Genomic DNA, 13,950 nt, shown 5'->3' on the forward strand with positions numbered 1-13,950 from the left:
CTAGATTAGACAACACCACTAGATTAGACAACAGGCCATACAACTAGATTAGACAACAGGCCATACAGCTAGATTAGACAACACCACTAGATTAGACAACAGGCCATACAACTAGATTAGACAACAGGCAATACAGCTAGATTAGACAACACCACTAGATTTGACAACACCACTAGATTATACAACAGGCCATACAACTAGATTATACAACAGGCCATACAACTAGATTATACAACAGGCAATACAGCTAGATTAGACAACAGGCCATACAGCTAGATTAGACAACAGGCCATACAACTAGATTAGACAACAGGCCATACAACTAGATTAGACAACAGGCAATACAACTAGATTAGACAACAGGCCATACAGCTAGATTAGACAACAGGCCATACAGCTAGATTATACAACACCACTAGATTAGGCAACAGACACTAACCAACCAGAACATTGGTAGCTGTGGTATCCTTGTGTTGGTGAGATTTTATTATTATTATTATGGATAATATGAAACATACTGCTTTCGTGATTTCAGTGTCGTCATCGAACGAGTCCTCCTCCTCTGCTTCAAAGATGGTGACTTCACACACCTGTGAGAGAACCACAGAGACAGTGAGTCAACAGCTGCAGTTTGACCCCAGGACACTAGAGGGCGCTGTTTGAAATGACACACACACACACCAGTGTTTCCTCGGGGGGTCCGGGAGCATGCCCCCCACCCCCCCAGTGATAGCACCACAGCTAAATGAATGCAGCGGAAACACACACACACAGTTGAAAAGACAGTGAGCTGAGACCTCGTCCTCTCCAGACACTGAAGCCTCTTCGGGATCGCTGTAGGCATCCGAGTCAATGGACTCCACCTCAAACTCCACGCTGAAGTTATCAGAGTCCAGATCCTGGCTCAGAACATCGTCACACACGTCACTGACCGATGAACCTACTTCCTGTTGAGAGAGAGAGAGAGAGAGAGCTCAGTAACATGGGACTTACACAGCTAAAGTACTGAACGACCCCATGTCACATCATCTGACCATTATGTGTAGGAATTAAATCATCTCATTCCTTCATCTGTATAATTTCGTAACCCAACAGGTATTCTCTAGTTTAGGATCTCACCCTCCTTTAATTTAGGATTGATGAAACTACAGTCTTAGACAGGGTTAATAGTTGTACTGCAGTAGGCTACACAGAGATACACCAGGCTACTCATAGAGATACACCAGGCTACTCACAGAGATACACTAGGCTACTCACAGAGATACACTAGGCTACTCACAGAGATACACTAGGCTACTCACAGAGATACACTAGGCTACTCACAGAGATACACCAGGCTACTCACAGAGATACACTAGGCTACTCACAGAGATACACTAGGCTACTCACAGAGATACACCAGGCTACTCACAGAGATACACCAGGCTACTCACAGAGATACACCAGGCTACTCATAGAGATACACTAGGCTACTCACAGAGATACACCAGGCTACTCACAGTGTTACTGTGGGAGTCTGAAGACTCAGTGCTCCTCCGGTCTCGTCTCAGGCCTCCTATCACACACCAGGACATGCTGTCATCAAAGGGTAGAGAAAAGCTGTCTGACCTATGCCTCTTCCTGGGCTCACAGCCGTCCTCCTCTTGTGTCGATGATGTACCCGCTGGAATAGAACAGAGGAGATGTGAGCAGTGGTGTTAGCAGGGTTGACACATCAAATACTACTGTTAACAATTTCTTCAAATAAGCCATTTCTCCTCTGATGGCAAAAGAGAAGAATGCTGTGCATCCAATCACTCAGTTGACATATTGAAACATACTGATATAGTCTTCAACAAAGCGATTTCTTCCTTGATGACACTGAATATCTTATGTGATGTTCACAAGACATCAATGACTTTTTATAGCCGTACATGTGCATTGGCTTGAGGTACGACCAGTAGCTAAGAGCAATAAAAAAACATCTTTAAAAACGGTCCATTTCAATCCATCAGGCTAGGACTGCTGTGGATGTGGATTCCCCCCTGGTCTGGTAGGAACAGGCATGTCTTTGTTGTGTCTGTGTGTGGATGCTATGGGCCTGAAGAGACTCATTGTGAGGAGAAGTCATCTGAACACATTCTCCACAGCCTCCAGACCAGTGTGTTCCTTAGGTCTGGTCCTATCTCCTATCCCCACAGCAGGACAAGTCTGGACGGACACAGTGAAAGTGACAGTGGTTCTATGCTTTGATCAATCCATAACTCAGTCTCTGAAATATATAAAAGGAGTGTACATCTTCCCCAACAGCCTTGACAGGGTAGCACATGAAACCATCCTGTCTGACATGACACCACGAAGCCATCCTGTCTGACAAGACACCACGAAGCCATCCTGTCGGACATGACACCACGAAGCCATCCTGTCTGACAAGACACCACGAAGCCATCCTGTCTGACATGACACCATGAAGCCATCCTGTCGGACATGACACCACGAAGCCATCCTGTCGGACATGACACCACGAAGCCATCCTGTCTGACAAGACACCACGAAGCCATCCTGTCTGACATGACACCATGAAGCCATCCTGTCTGACATGACACCACGAAACCATCCTGTCTGACATGACACCACGAAGCCATCCTGTCTGACATGACACCACGAAGCCATCCTGTCTGACATGACACCATGAAACCATCCTGTCGGACATGACACCACGAAGCCATCCTGTCTGACATGACACCATGAAACCATCCTGTCTGACATGACACCACGAAGCCATCCTGTCTGACATGACACCACGAAGCCATCCTGTCTGACATGACACCATGAAGCCATCCTGTCTGACATGACACCATGAAGCCATCCTGTCGGACATGACACCATGAAGCCATCCTGTCTGACATGACACCACGAAGCCATCCTGTCTGACATGACACCACGAAGCCATCCTGTCGGACATGACACCATGAAGCCATCCTGTCTGACATGACACCATGAAGCCATCCTGTCTGACATGACACCACGAAGCCATCCTGTCTGACATGACACCACGAAGCCATCCTGTCTGACATGACACCATGAAGCCATCCTGTCTGACATGACACCATGAAGCCATCCTGTCTGACATGACACATTTACATTTACATTTACGTCATTTAGCAGACGCTCTTATCCAGAGCGACTTACAGGAGCAATTAGGGTTAAGTGCCTTGCTCAAGGGCACATTTACGTCATTTAGCAGACGTTCTTATCCAGAGCGACTTACAGGAGCAATTAGGGTTAAGTGCCTTGCTCAAGGGCACATTTACGTCATTTAGCAGACGCTCTTATCCAGAGCGACTTACAGGAGCAATTAGGGTTAAGTGCCTTGCTCAAGGGCACATTTACGTCATTTAGCAGACGCTCTTATCCAGAGCGACTACAAATTGGTGCATTCACCCTATAGCCAGTGGGATAACCACTTTACAATTATACTATTTATTTATTTATTTATTTATTTTTTTAAGGGGGGGGGGGGTAGAAGGATTACTTTATCCTATCCCAGGTGTTCCTTAAAGAGGTGGGGTTTCAAATGTCTCCGGAAGGTGGTGAGTGACTCCGCTGTCCTGGCGTCGTGAGGGAGCTTGTTCCACCATTGGGGTGCCAGAGCAGCGAACAGTTTTGACTGGGCTGAGCGGGAACTATGCTTCCGCAGAGGAAGGGGAGCCAGCAGGCCAGAGGTGGATGAACGCAATGCCCTCGCCTGGGTGTAGGGACTGATCAGAGCCTGAAGGTACGGAGGTGCCGTTCCCCTCACTGCTCCATAGGCAAGCACCATGGTCTTGTAACGGATGCGAGCTTCAACTGGAAGCCAGTGGAGTGTGCGGAGGAGGGGGGTGACGTGAGAGAACTTGGGAAGGTTGAACACCAGACGGGCTGCGGCAATCTGGATGAGTTGTAGGGGTTTAATGGCACAGGCAGGGAGGCCAGCCAACAGCGAGTTGCAGTAATCCAGACGGGAGATGACAAGTGCCTGGATTAGGACCTGTGCCGCTTCCTGTGTAAGGCAGGGTCGTACTCTCCGAATGTTGTAGAGCATGAACCTGCAGGATCGGGTCACCGCCTTGATGTTAGCGGAGAACGACAGGGTGTTGTCCAGGGTCACGCCAAGGCTCTTCGCACTCTGGGAGGAGGACACAACGGAGTTGTCAACCGTGATGGCGAGATCATGGAACGGGCAGTCCTTCCCCGGGAGGAAGAGCAGCTCCGTCTTGCCAGGGTTCAGCTTGAGGTGGTGATCCGTCATCCATACTGATATGTCTGCCAGACATGCAGAGATGCGATTCGCCACCTGGTTATCAGAAGGGGGAAAGGAGAAGATTAGTTGTGTATCGTCAGCGTAGCAATGATAGGAGAGGCCATGTGAGGATATGACAGAGCCAAGTGACTTGGTGTATAGGGAGAAAAGGAGAGGGCCTAGAACTGAGCCCTGGGGGACACCAGTGGTGAGAGCACGTGGTGCGGAGACAGCTTCTCGCCACGCCACTTGGTAGGAGCGACCGGTCAGGTAGGACGCAATCCAGGAGTGAGCCGCGCCAGAGATGCCCAGCTCGGAGAGGGTGGAGTGGAGGATCTGATGGTTCACTGTATCAAAGGCAGCAGACAGGTCTAGAAGGACAAGAGCAGAGGAGAGAGAGTTAGCTTTAGCAGTGCGGAGAGTCTCCGTGACACAGAGAAGAGCAGTCTCAGTTGAATGACCAGTCCTGAAACCTGACTGGTTTGGATCAAGAAGGTCATTCTGAGAGAGATAGCAAGAGAGTTGGCTAAAGACGGCACGCTCAATAGTTTTGGAAAGAAAAGAAAGAAGGGATACTGGTCTGTAGTTGTTGACATCAGTGGGATCGAGTGTTGGTTTTTTGAGAAGGGGTGCAACTCTCGCTCTCTTGAAGACGGAAGGGACATGACACCATGAAGCCATCCTGTCGGACATGACATCAGTCTGTTTCTCCAGGAGGAAGTTACAGCACAGATCCACGTGAGCAGGACTGGTGTAGTTAGTAGGTGTAGGCTTATGGAAACACTGTTGGAGTACTCCAACAACAACACACATTATTCAGACAGAGACAGAGAGGTACTCACCAGGGTCACTCCTCCTCCTCCTCCGTTCTGAGGTAGATGATGAAGGACAGTCTGAGTCTGTTTCCTGTAACAGATTAAAACAGGAGGAACTGTTAAGAGAAATGAACCAGTGAACCAGGACACTGTGGGAGTCTGTCTATAAAACTCACCCAGGCACAGCGACCACTTAAAAACGACATCACAGGAAAAACCACTTCAGAAGCTCCGAGGGAGACCGTCTTGGAACAATGTGGCAGCATAAACATCAGTCTTCAACAAACTATGTTGTTTCAACTTGAGGTTGAGTGCGTGTGTGTGTCTGTGTGTGTGTGTGTGTGTGTGTGTGTGTGTGTGTGTGAGACCCAGGGCTAGGCAATTAGTTTGACACAGTCTGTTTGGAACTCTTTAAAATGGAGGGTGATGGAGCAGTGTTTCCCCTACATTAATTTAGTAGCGGTGGCCCGCCGCTGTTAATTTCTTGCCACCGCTGCTAAACGTTATAGTCGTTGGCTCAATGACGAAGTCTCTGGGAACAGCTAGCATGTCATCGCACCCAACGCCAGTGGTTTCACATTTCAAGTTTTAAATGTCACGTGCACAAGTACAGTGAAATGCCTTTCTTACAAGCTTCTAAACCCATCAATGCCGTAATCAATATCCCATGTAATAATTTTTAAAAGAAAAACAAGGTAGAACAAAAACACGAGAAAGTAAGCTAGCTATATACTGGGTCAGTCAGCTCCAGTACCATATCAACAATGTGCAGGGATACTGGAGTGATGGAGGTAGATATGTATAGGGGTAAGGGGACAGGGATACTGGAGTGATGGAGGTAGATATGTATAGGTGTAAGGGGACAGGGATACTGGAGTGATGGAGGTAGATATGTATAGGGGTAAGGGGACAGGGATACTGGAGTGATGGAGGGAGATATGTATAGGGGTAAGGGGACAGGGATACTGGAGTGATGGAGGTAGATATGTATAGGGGTAAGGGGACAGGGATACTGGAGTGATGGAGGTAGATATGTATAGGGGTAAGGGGACAGGGATACTGGAGTGATGGAGGTAGATATGTATAGGGGTAAGGGGACAGGGATACTGGAGTGATGGAGGTAGATATGTATAGGGGTAGGGCATACAATTAACTCCTACCACCCACCAAACGTGGGTATATTTAGATATCGGTGGGTATGAATTTGCAGGGCTCTACAGTGAAGAGCATTACATTCACTAATCAAAAATAGTCAAAAGCCAAGTATGAGCACATGTGCGAGTCGGGGATTAGAAATATTCTGCAGTAGCTTGTTTTCAAAGTATTTCTGCTGTTTTGTTTCATAGCTGCTAATGGCACAACAACAACAATACTCATCCTATATCCCACCTGTTTCATAGCTGCTAATGACACAACAACAACAATACTCATCCTATATCCCACCTGTTTCATAGCTGCTAATGACACAACAACAACAATACTCATCCTATATCCCACCTGTTTCATAGCTGCTAATGACACAACAACAACAATACTAATCCTATATCCCACCTGTTTCATAGCTGCTAATGACACAACAACAACAATACTAATCCTATATCCCACCTGTTTCATAGCTGCTAATGACACAACAACAACAATACTCATCCTATATCCCACCTGGTGCAGCAACACTGCCTGGCAGGGTGAAGGTTTGGCACAGTGTCTTGTGTTATATAGATGGATTTCAGAATTAACCTGGAAGAATCCATTGAAGGGGTTAGGTAAACTGTCTGGGAGGTGTTAGTATTTGTAGATGAAAGTGCATAATTGGCGTACATTAACGTCGTAAATAGACAAGATATTGAGTTGGTACTCAGCAGACCTGAAATTTGCTCAGTGATGAAAAAAATTAAAGGGAACATTGGTTGGGGGCGGTATGCAAATTGGAGTGGGTCTAGGGAAGGGGTCTCAAACAGGGCAGATGAGTCGAAGTCAAACATTTAAAGGTAAGTAACTACAGATCTGATGTTCAAAAGTTCTTGTCGGTTGTAAGAAATTACAGCGGAAACAATTCATGGAGAAAAAAAAATTACGACAAAAGAATCACAAAACAGCAAAGTTGGGTCGGAGCCTGTAAAATAGCAGCTATCCAGTACCCCGTTATAGCAACGCCCCCACTGGAGTGTTTCAACCAACCAAACACATGGATTTTCAAATCAAATCAAATGTTATTGGCCACATGCGCCGAATACAACAGGTGTAGACATTACAGTGAAATGCTTACTTATAAGCCCTTAACCAACAGTGCAGTTTTTTTATTTTTATAAGACAAGTCAAATAAAACAACAACAAAAAAGTGTTGAGAGAGAAAAAATAAAATAACATTAGGGAGGCTATATATACAGGGGGGTACCGGTGCAGAGTCAATGTGCGGGGGCACCGGCTAGTTGACGTAGTTGAGGTAATATGTACATGTGGGTAGAGTTAAAGTGAATAAATTACAAATAACACGGGAAAACACACATAATAGTACAACTGGTTAGAGGGTTCCCTTCATTTAGTTTAGTGTGTCTACCATAGAAATAAAATGAATAGATCCTCTTTCTATGTTGTCTTCCTACCTTAGGCCCTCTATCCGGTTTATCCAGAGACTGGGATTCTTAAGGAAAAAGAAACATCCACATTTAAAAACTCTGAATAGACTACCGGTACTTCTTCAGTGTCTTATCAACCCCAATACATAACACAGCATTGAACTGCCTAGCGTAACAAATGGCTTTTTCAAAAAGTGATGTATATGAAACCCCACATCTTTAAGGAATACCTGGGATAGGATAAAGTAATCCTTCTACCCCCCCCCCCCACCTAAAAAAAATATATATATATATATTTAAAAAAATAATTGTAAAGTGGTTATCCCACTGGTTATAGGGTGAATGCACCAATTTCTAAGTGGCTCTGGATAAGAGCGTCTGCTAAATGACGTCAATGTAAATGTAAACTAGTAACTACAGGACAATAACTGAAAAGGGGAAAAGTACCTTGATTTTGCACTGCTAGGAGATTTTGTGTGATCATAGCGAAGAGGACTCTGAAAGAGCAAAACACACAAGGCTAACATTAGCATACTGAAACAGTTTCCGTTTCAGCCATCTCAAATTTGTTTAGCAAAAAGAAGCCTGCTCATCAACTTCAGTAACTTCTTTTTGAAACATCAGTACACATCTGAGCCAACACATGCCACAGGTGACAGCATATTAAGTGGCTGTATTAGAGGGCCAGAGAGCCTGTATTAAAGGCTGTGTAGAGGGGATGTATTAGAGGCTGTGTAGAGGGGATGTATTAGAGGGGATGCATTACAGGCTGTGTAGAGGGGATGTATTAGAGGCTGTGTAGAGGGGATGTATTAGAGGCTGTGTAGAGGGGATGTATTAGAGGATGTATTAAAGGCTGTGTAGAGGGGATGTATTAGAGGCTGTGTAGAGGGGATGTATTAGAGACTGTGTAGAGGGGATGTATTAGAGGCTGTGTAGAGGGGATGTATTAGAGGCTGTGTAGAGGGGATGTATTAGAGGCTGTGTAGAGGGGATGTATTAGAGGACCAGAGAGCCTGCATTACAGGCTGTGTAGAGGGGATGTATTAGAGGCTGTGTAGAGGGGATGTATTACAGGCTGTGTAGAGGGGATGTATTAGAGGCTGTGTAGAGGGGATGTATTAGAGGATGTGTAGAGGGGAAGTATTAGAGGATGTATTAAAGGATGTGTAGAGGGGATGTATTAGAGGCTGTGTAGAGGGGATGTATTAGAGAGCCAGAGAGCCTGTGATGTATTAGAGGCTGTGTAGAGGGGATGTATTAGAGGCTGTGTAGAGGGGATGTATTAGAGGCTGTGTAGAGGGGATGTATTAGAGGCTGTGTAGAGGGGATGTATTAGAGGCTGTGTAGAGGGGATGTATTAGAGGCTGTGTAGAGGGGATGTATTAGAGGGCCAGAGAGCCTGTGATGTATTAGAGGCTGTGTAGAGGGGATGTATTAGAGGCTGTGTAGAGGGGATGTATTAGAGGATGTATTAAAGGCTGTGTAGAGGGGATGTATTAGAGGCTGTGTAGAGGGGATGTATTAGAGGATGTATTAAAGGCTGTGTAGAGGGGATGTATTAGAGGCTGTGTAGAGGGGATGTATTAGAGGGCCAGAGAGCCTGCATTAGAGGGCCAGAGAGCCTGTATTACAGGCTGTGTAGAGGGGATGCATTAGAGGCTGTGTAGAGGGGATGTATTAGAGGGCCAGAGAGCCTGCATTAGACGGCCAGAGAGCCTGTATTACAGGCTGTGTAGAGGGGATGCATTAGAGGCTGTGTAGAGGGGATGTATTAGAGGATGTATTAAAGGCTGTGTAGAGGGGATGTATTAGAGGCTGTGTAGAGGGGATGTATTAGAGGGCCAGAGAGCCTGCATTAGACGGCCAGAGAGCCTGTATTACAGGCTGTGTAGAGGGGATGCATTAGAGGCTGTGTAGAGGGGATGTATTAGAGGATGTATTAAAGGCTGTGTAGAGGGGATGTATTAGAGGCTGTGTAGAGGGGATGTATTAGAGGGCCAGAGAGCCTGCATTAGAGGGCCAGAGAGCCTGCATTACAGGCTGTGTAGAGGGGATGTATTAGAGGCTGTGTAGAGGGGATGTATTAGAGGCTGTATTAGAGGGACTGTATTAGAGGCTGTGTAGAGGGGATGTATTAGAGGCTGTGTAGAGGGGATGTATTAGAGGATGTATTAGAGGGACTGTATTAGAGGCTGTGTAGAGGGGATGTATTAGAGGCTGTGTAGAGGGGATGTATTACAGGCTGTGTAGAGGGGATGTATTAGAGGACCAGAGAGCCTGCATTACAGGCTGTGTAGAGGGGATGTATTAGAGGGCCAGAGAGCCTGTATTAGAGGGGCTGTATTAGAGGACCAGAGAGCCTGCATTACAGTCGGTATGTCCGCAAAGTACAGGTTTACGCAGAAACACAACTCCAGGGCACAAAACATGCACACTGGAAAATACAAGGCACACAGGAAATACTCCCTTCAATACACGATACACAAGCGCCACCGAGCTTCACTAACCTCCACAATAAACAATCACCCACACAGACAAGGAAGCAGAGGGAACACTTATACCATGACTAATGAGGGAATAAGGACCAGGTGTGTGTGATTGAAGACAAGACAAATGGAGTGATGATAAATGGATCGGCAGTAGCTAGTAAGCCGGTGACGCTGAATGCCGAAATCTCCTAGAGATTAACGTACTTTGGTGCGAAAAGTGCAAATCAATCCCAGAACAACAGCAAAGGACCTTGTGAATATGCTGGAGGAAACCGGTACAAAAGTATTTATATCCACAGTAAACCGTGTCCTATATCGACATAACCTGAAAGGCCACTCAGCAAGGAAGAAGCAACTGCTCCAAAACCGCCATAAAAAAGCCAGACTATGGTTTGCAACTGCACATGGGGACAAATATCGTACTTTTTGGAGAAATGTCCTCTGGTCTGATGAAACAAAAATATAACTGTTTGGCCATAATGACCATTTATGTTTGGAGGAAAAAGGGGGATGCTTGCAAGCCGAAGAACTCCATGCCAACCGCGAAGCACAGGGGTGGCAGCATCATGCTGTGGGGGTGCTTTGCTGCAGGAGAGACTGGTGCACTTCACAAAATAGATGGCATCATGAGGAAGGAAAATTATTTGGATATATTGAAGCCACATCTCAAGATATCAGTCAGGAAGATAAAGCTTGGTCGCAAATAGGTCTTCCAAATGGACAATGATCCCAAGCATACATCCAAAGTTGTGGCAAAATGGCTTAAGGACAACAAGTCAAGGTATTGGAGTGGCCATCACAAAGCCCTGACCTCAATCCTATAGAAAATGTGTGGGCAGAACTGAAAAAGCGTGTGCGAGCAAGGAGGCCTACAAACCTGACTCAGTTACACCAGCTCTGTCAGGAGGAATGGGCCAAAATTCACCCAACTTATTGTGGGAAGCTTGTGGAAGGCTACCCGACACGTTTGACCCAAGTTAAACAATTTAAAGGCAATGCTACCAAATACTAATTGAGTGTATGTAAACATCTGACCCACTGGGAATCTGATGAAAGAAATTAAAGCTGAAATAAATCATTATCTCTACTATTATTCTGACATTTCACATTCTTAAAATAAAGTGGTGATCCTAACTGACGTAAGACTGGGAATTTTTACTAAGATTAAATGTCAGGAATTGTGTAATACTGAGTTTAAATGTATTTGGCTAAGGTGTATGTACACTTCCGACTTCAACTGTACACTGTGTAGTGTGTACTTTGTAATGTTAATGATTTGCTGTCAATTCTTAGCTACCTGATCTATTAAAATGAGATCAGTGTTTGACTTGGACAGAAGCTCAACAGAGCTGAATATCAGCACCTGAAATGTCTACTGCTTGAGCTCATGTTCCTCTTATAGAATATTAGCTCAAAGGTATTGTGGGGCTCCTGCACCGAAATATATACCGTACCGGCGTTGTGCCAGTAACCGAAAGGTTGCTGGTTCTAATCCCCGAGCCGACTAGGTGAAAAATCTGCCGATGTGCCCTTGAGCAAGGCACTTAACCCTAATTGCTCCTGTAAGTCGCTCTGGATAAGAGCGTCTGCTAAATGACTAAAATTTTAAATGTACATTTGGATGAATTTCAAGGCCTACCTTCAAACTCAGTGCCTCTTTGCTTGACATCATGGGAAAATCAAAATAAATCAGCCAAGACCTCAGGAAAAAAATGGTAGACATCCAAGTCTGGTTCATCCTTGGGAGCAATTTTCAAATGCCTGAAGGTACCACGTTCATCTGTACAAACAGTAGTATGCAAGTATAAACACCATGGGACCACACAGCCGTCATACCGCTCAGGAAGGAGACGCGTTCTGCCTCCTAGAGATGAACGTACTTTGGTGCGAAAAGTGCAAATCAATCCCAGAACAACAGCAAAGAACCTTGTGAAGATGCTGGAGGAAACAGGTACAAAAGTATTTATATCCACAGTAAACCGTGTCCTATATCGACATAACCTGAAAGGCCACTCAGCAAGGAAGAAGCAACTGCTCCAAAACCGCCATAAAAAAGCCAGACTATGGTTTGCAACTGCACATGGGGACAAATATCGTACTTTTTGGAGAAATGTCCTCTGGTCTGATGAAACAAAAATATAACTGTTTGGCCGTAATGACCATCGTTATGTTTGGAGGAAAAAGGGGGATGCTTGCAAGCCGAAGAACTCCATGCCAACCGCGAAGCACAGGGGTGGCAGCATCATGCTGTGGGTGTGCCTTGCTGCAGGAGAGACTGGTGCACTTCACAAAATAGATGGCATCATGAGGAAGGAAAATGATGTGGATATATTGAAGCAACATCTCAAGATATCAGTCAGGAAGATAAAGCTTGGTCGCAAATAGGTCTTCCAAATGGACAATGATCCCAAGCATACATCCAAAGTTGTGGCAAAATGGCTTAAGGACAACAAGTCAAGGTATTGGAGTGGCCATCACAAAGCCCTGACCTCAATCCTATAGAAAATGTGTGGGCAGAACTGAAAAAGCGTGTGCGAGCAAGGAGGCCTACAAACCTGACTCAGTTACACCAGCTCTGTCAGGAGGAATGGGCCAAAATTCACCCAACTTATTGTGGGAAGCTTGTGGAAGGCTACCCGACACGTTTGACCCAAGTTAAACAATTTAAAGGCAATGCTACCAAATACTAATTGAGTGTATGTAAACATCTGACCCACTGGGAATCTGATGAAGGACATAAAAGCTGAAATAAATCATTATCTCTACTATTATTCTGACATTTTCACTTAAAATAAAGTTGTGATCCTAACTGACGCAAGACTGGGAATTTTTACTAAGAATAAATATCAGGAATTGTGTAATACTGAGTTTAAATGTATTTGGCTAAGGTGTATGTACACTTCCGTCTTCAACTGTACATTGTGTAGTGTGTACTTTGTAATGTTAATTATTTGTTGTCAATTCTTAGCTACCTGATCTATTAAAATGAGATCAGTGTTTGATTTGGACAGAAGCTCACCAGAGCTGAATATCAGCACCTGAAATGTCTACTGCTTGAGCTCATGTTCCTCTTATGGAATATTAGCTCAAAGGTATTGTGGGGCTCCTGCACCGAAATATATACCTTACCGGCACCCAAAATTAGTACTTTTTCAGTCAAACACTGAATTAGATGATTGAAAAATACAAAATATTTTTAGAGAATAAAGAATGTGCCTGAATTGTCAAGACAATAACTTTTGTTTCCGTTTCTCTTTATTACTACTTGCCAACTCAGGTATAAGTCCGGTAACATCAACAGTGAGGACAAACCCAGCCTGCCCCTCTCCTTCCACACTAAGTCCAAACCTACAGTCAGTGGGTCCTGATTGTGACAGTGGAGCCCAGTTTGCACTGCAGGATCCAGAGATGGCATCAGTGAAGCTGGAAGACTGCAGTCAAACACTGGAGCTGAATGTCAACATTAAAGATGAAGAAGAGGAGGAGAAGATTGGGAAATCTGTTTCTCATGGTAAGAGCAGGTTCTATATAACTAATTTTGTTTGTTCAAACTTCTCACTGTGCATGAAAAGTTGCAGTTGAACTGTTTCATGATGGCATTGAGATGCTGCGCCACCCGGTACAGCCAGAAGAGGACTGGTTCCTCTCCATGTTTCTCCCTGGGTTCCTGCTTTATACTGAGTTTTTAGTAGCCACTGTGCTTCTACATCTACATTGCTTGATCTTTCGTGATTTTAGGAAGTGTTTCTGTAAAGCACTTTGTGACTTTGCGGATGTAAAAAGGGCTTCAAAAAATAAATGTGATT

At 45.0% G+C, this 13,950-nt stretch overlaps 1 protein-coding gene across 1 annotated transcript; it reads right to left on the reverse strand.

The window, feature by feature from the left end:
- Positions 1 to 582: 582 nt before the first annotated feature.
- Positions 583 to 8,144, reverse strand: LOC311119784 (E3 ubiquitin-protein ligase Mdm2-like; the record flags this gene model as incomplete). The annotated part of the gene is made up of 6 exons (XM_084194439.1): positions 8,100 to 8,144; positions 7,680 to 7,717; positions 5,104 to 5,167; positions 1,500 to 1,663; positions 680 to 947; positions 583 to 590 (listed from the first exon to the last, which is right to left on the reverse strand). Exons 1-6 carry the CDS (start codon positions 8,134 to 8,136, stop codon positions 583 to 585), a joined length of 579 nt encoding a protein of 192 aa, XP_084050565.1. The 5' UTR covers positions 8,137 to 8,144.
- Between the last annotated feature and the right edge of the window lie 5,806 nt (positions 8,145 to 13,950).

The sequence above is a fragment of the Coregonus lavaretus genome, assembly GCF_964263955.1.
Source record: "Coregonus lavaretus genome assembly, contig: HAP1_SCAFFOLD_991, whole genome shotgun sequence".
In the NCBI taxonomy this organism is placed as follows: Eukaryota; Metazoa; Chordata; class Actinopteri; order Salmoniformes; family Salmonidae; genus Coregonus; species Coregonus lavaretus.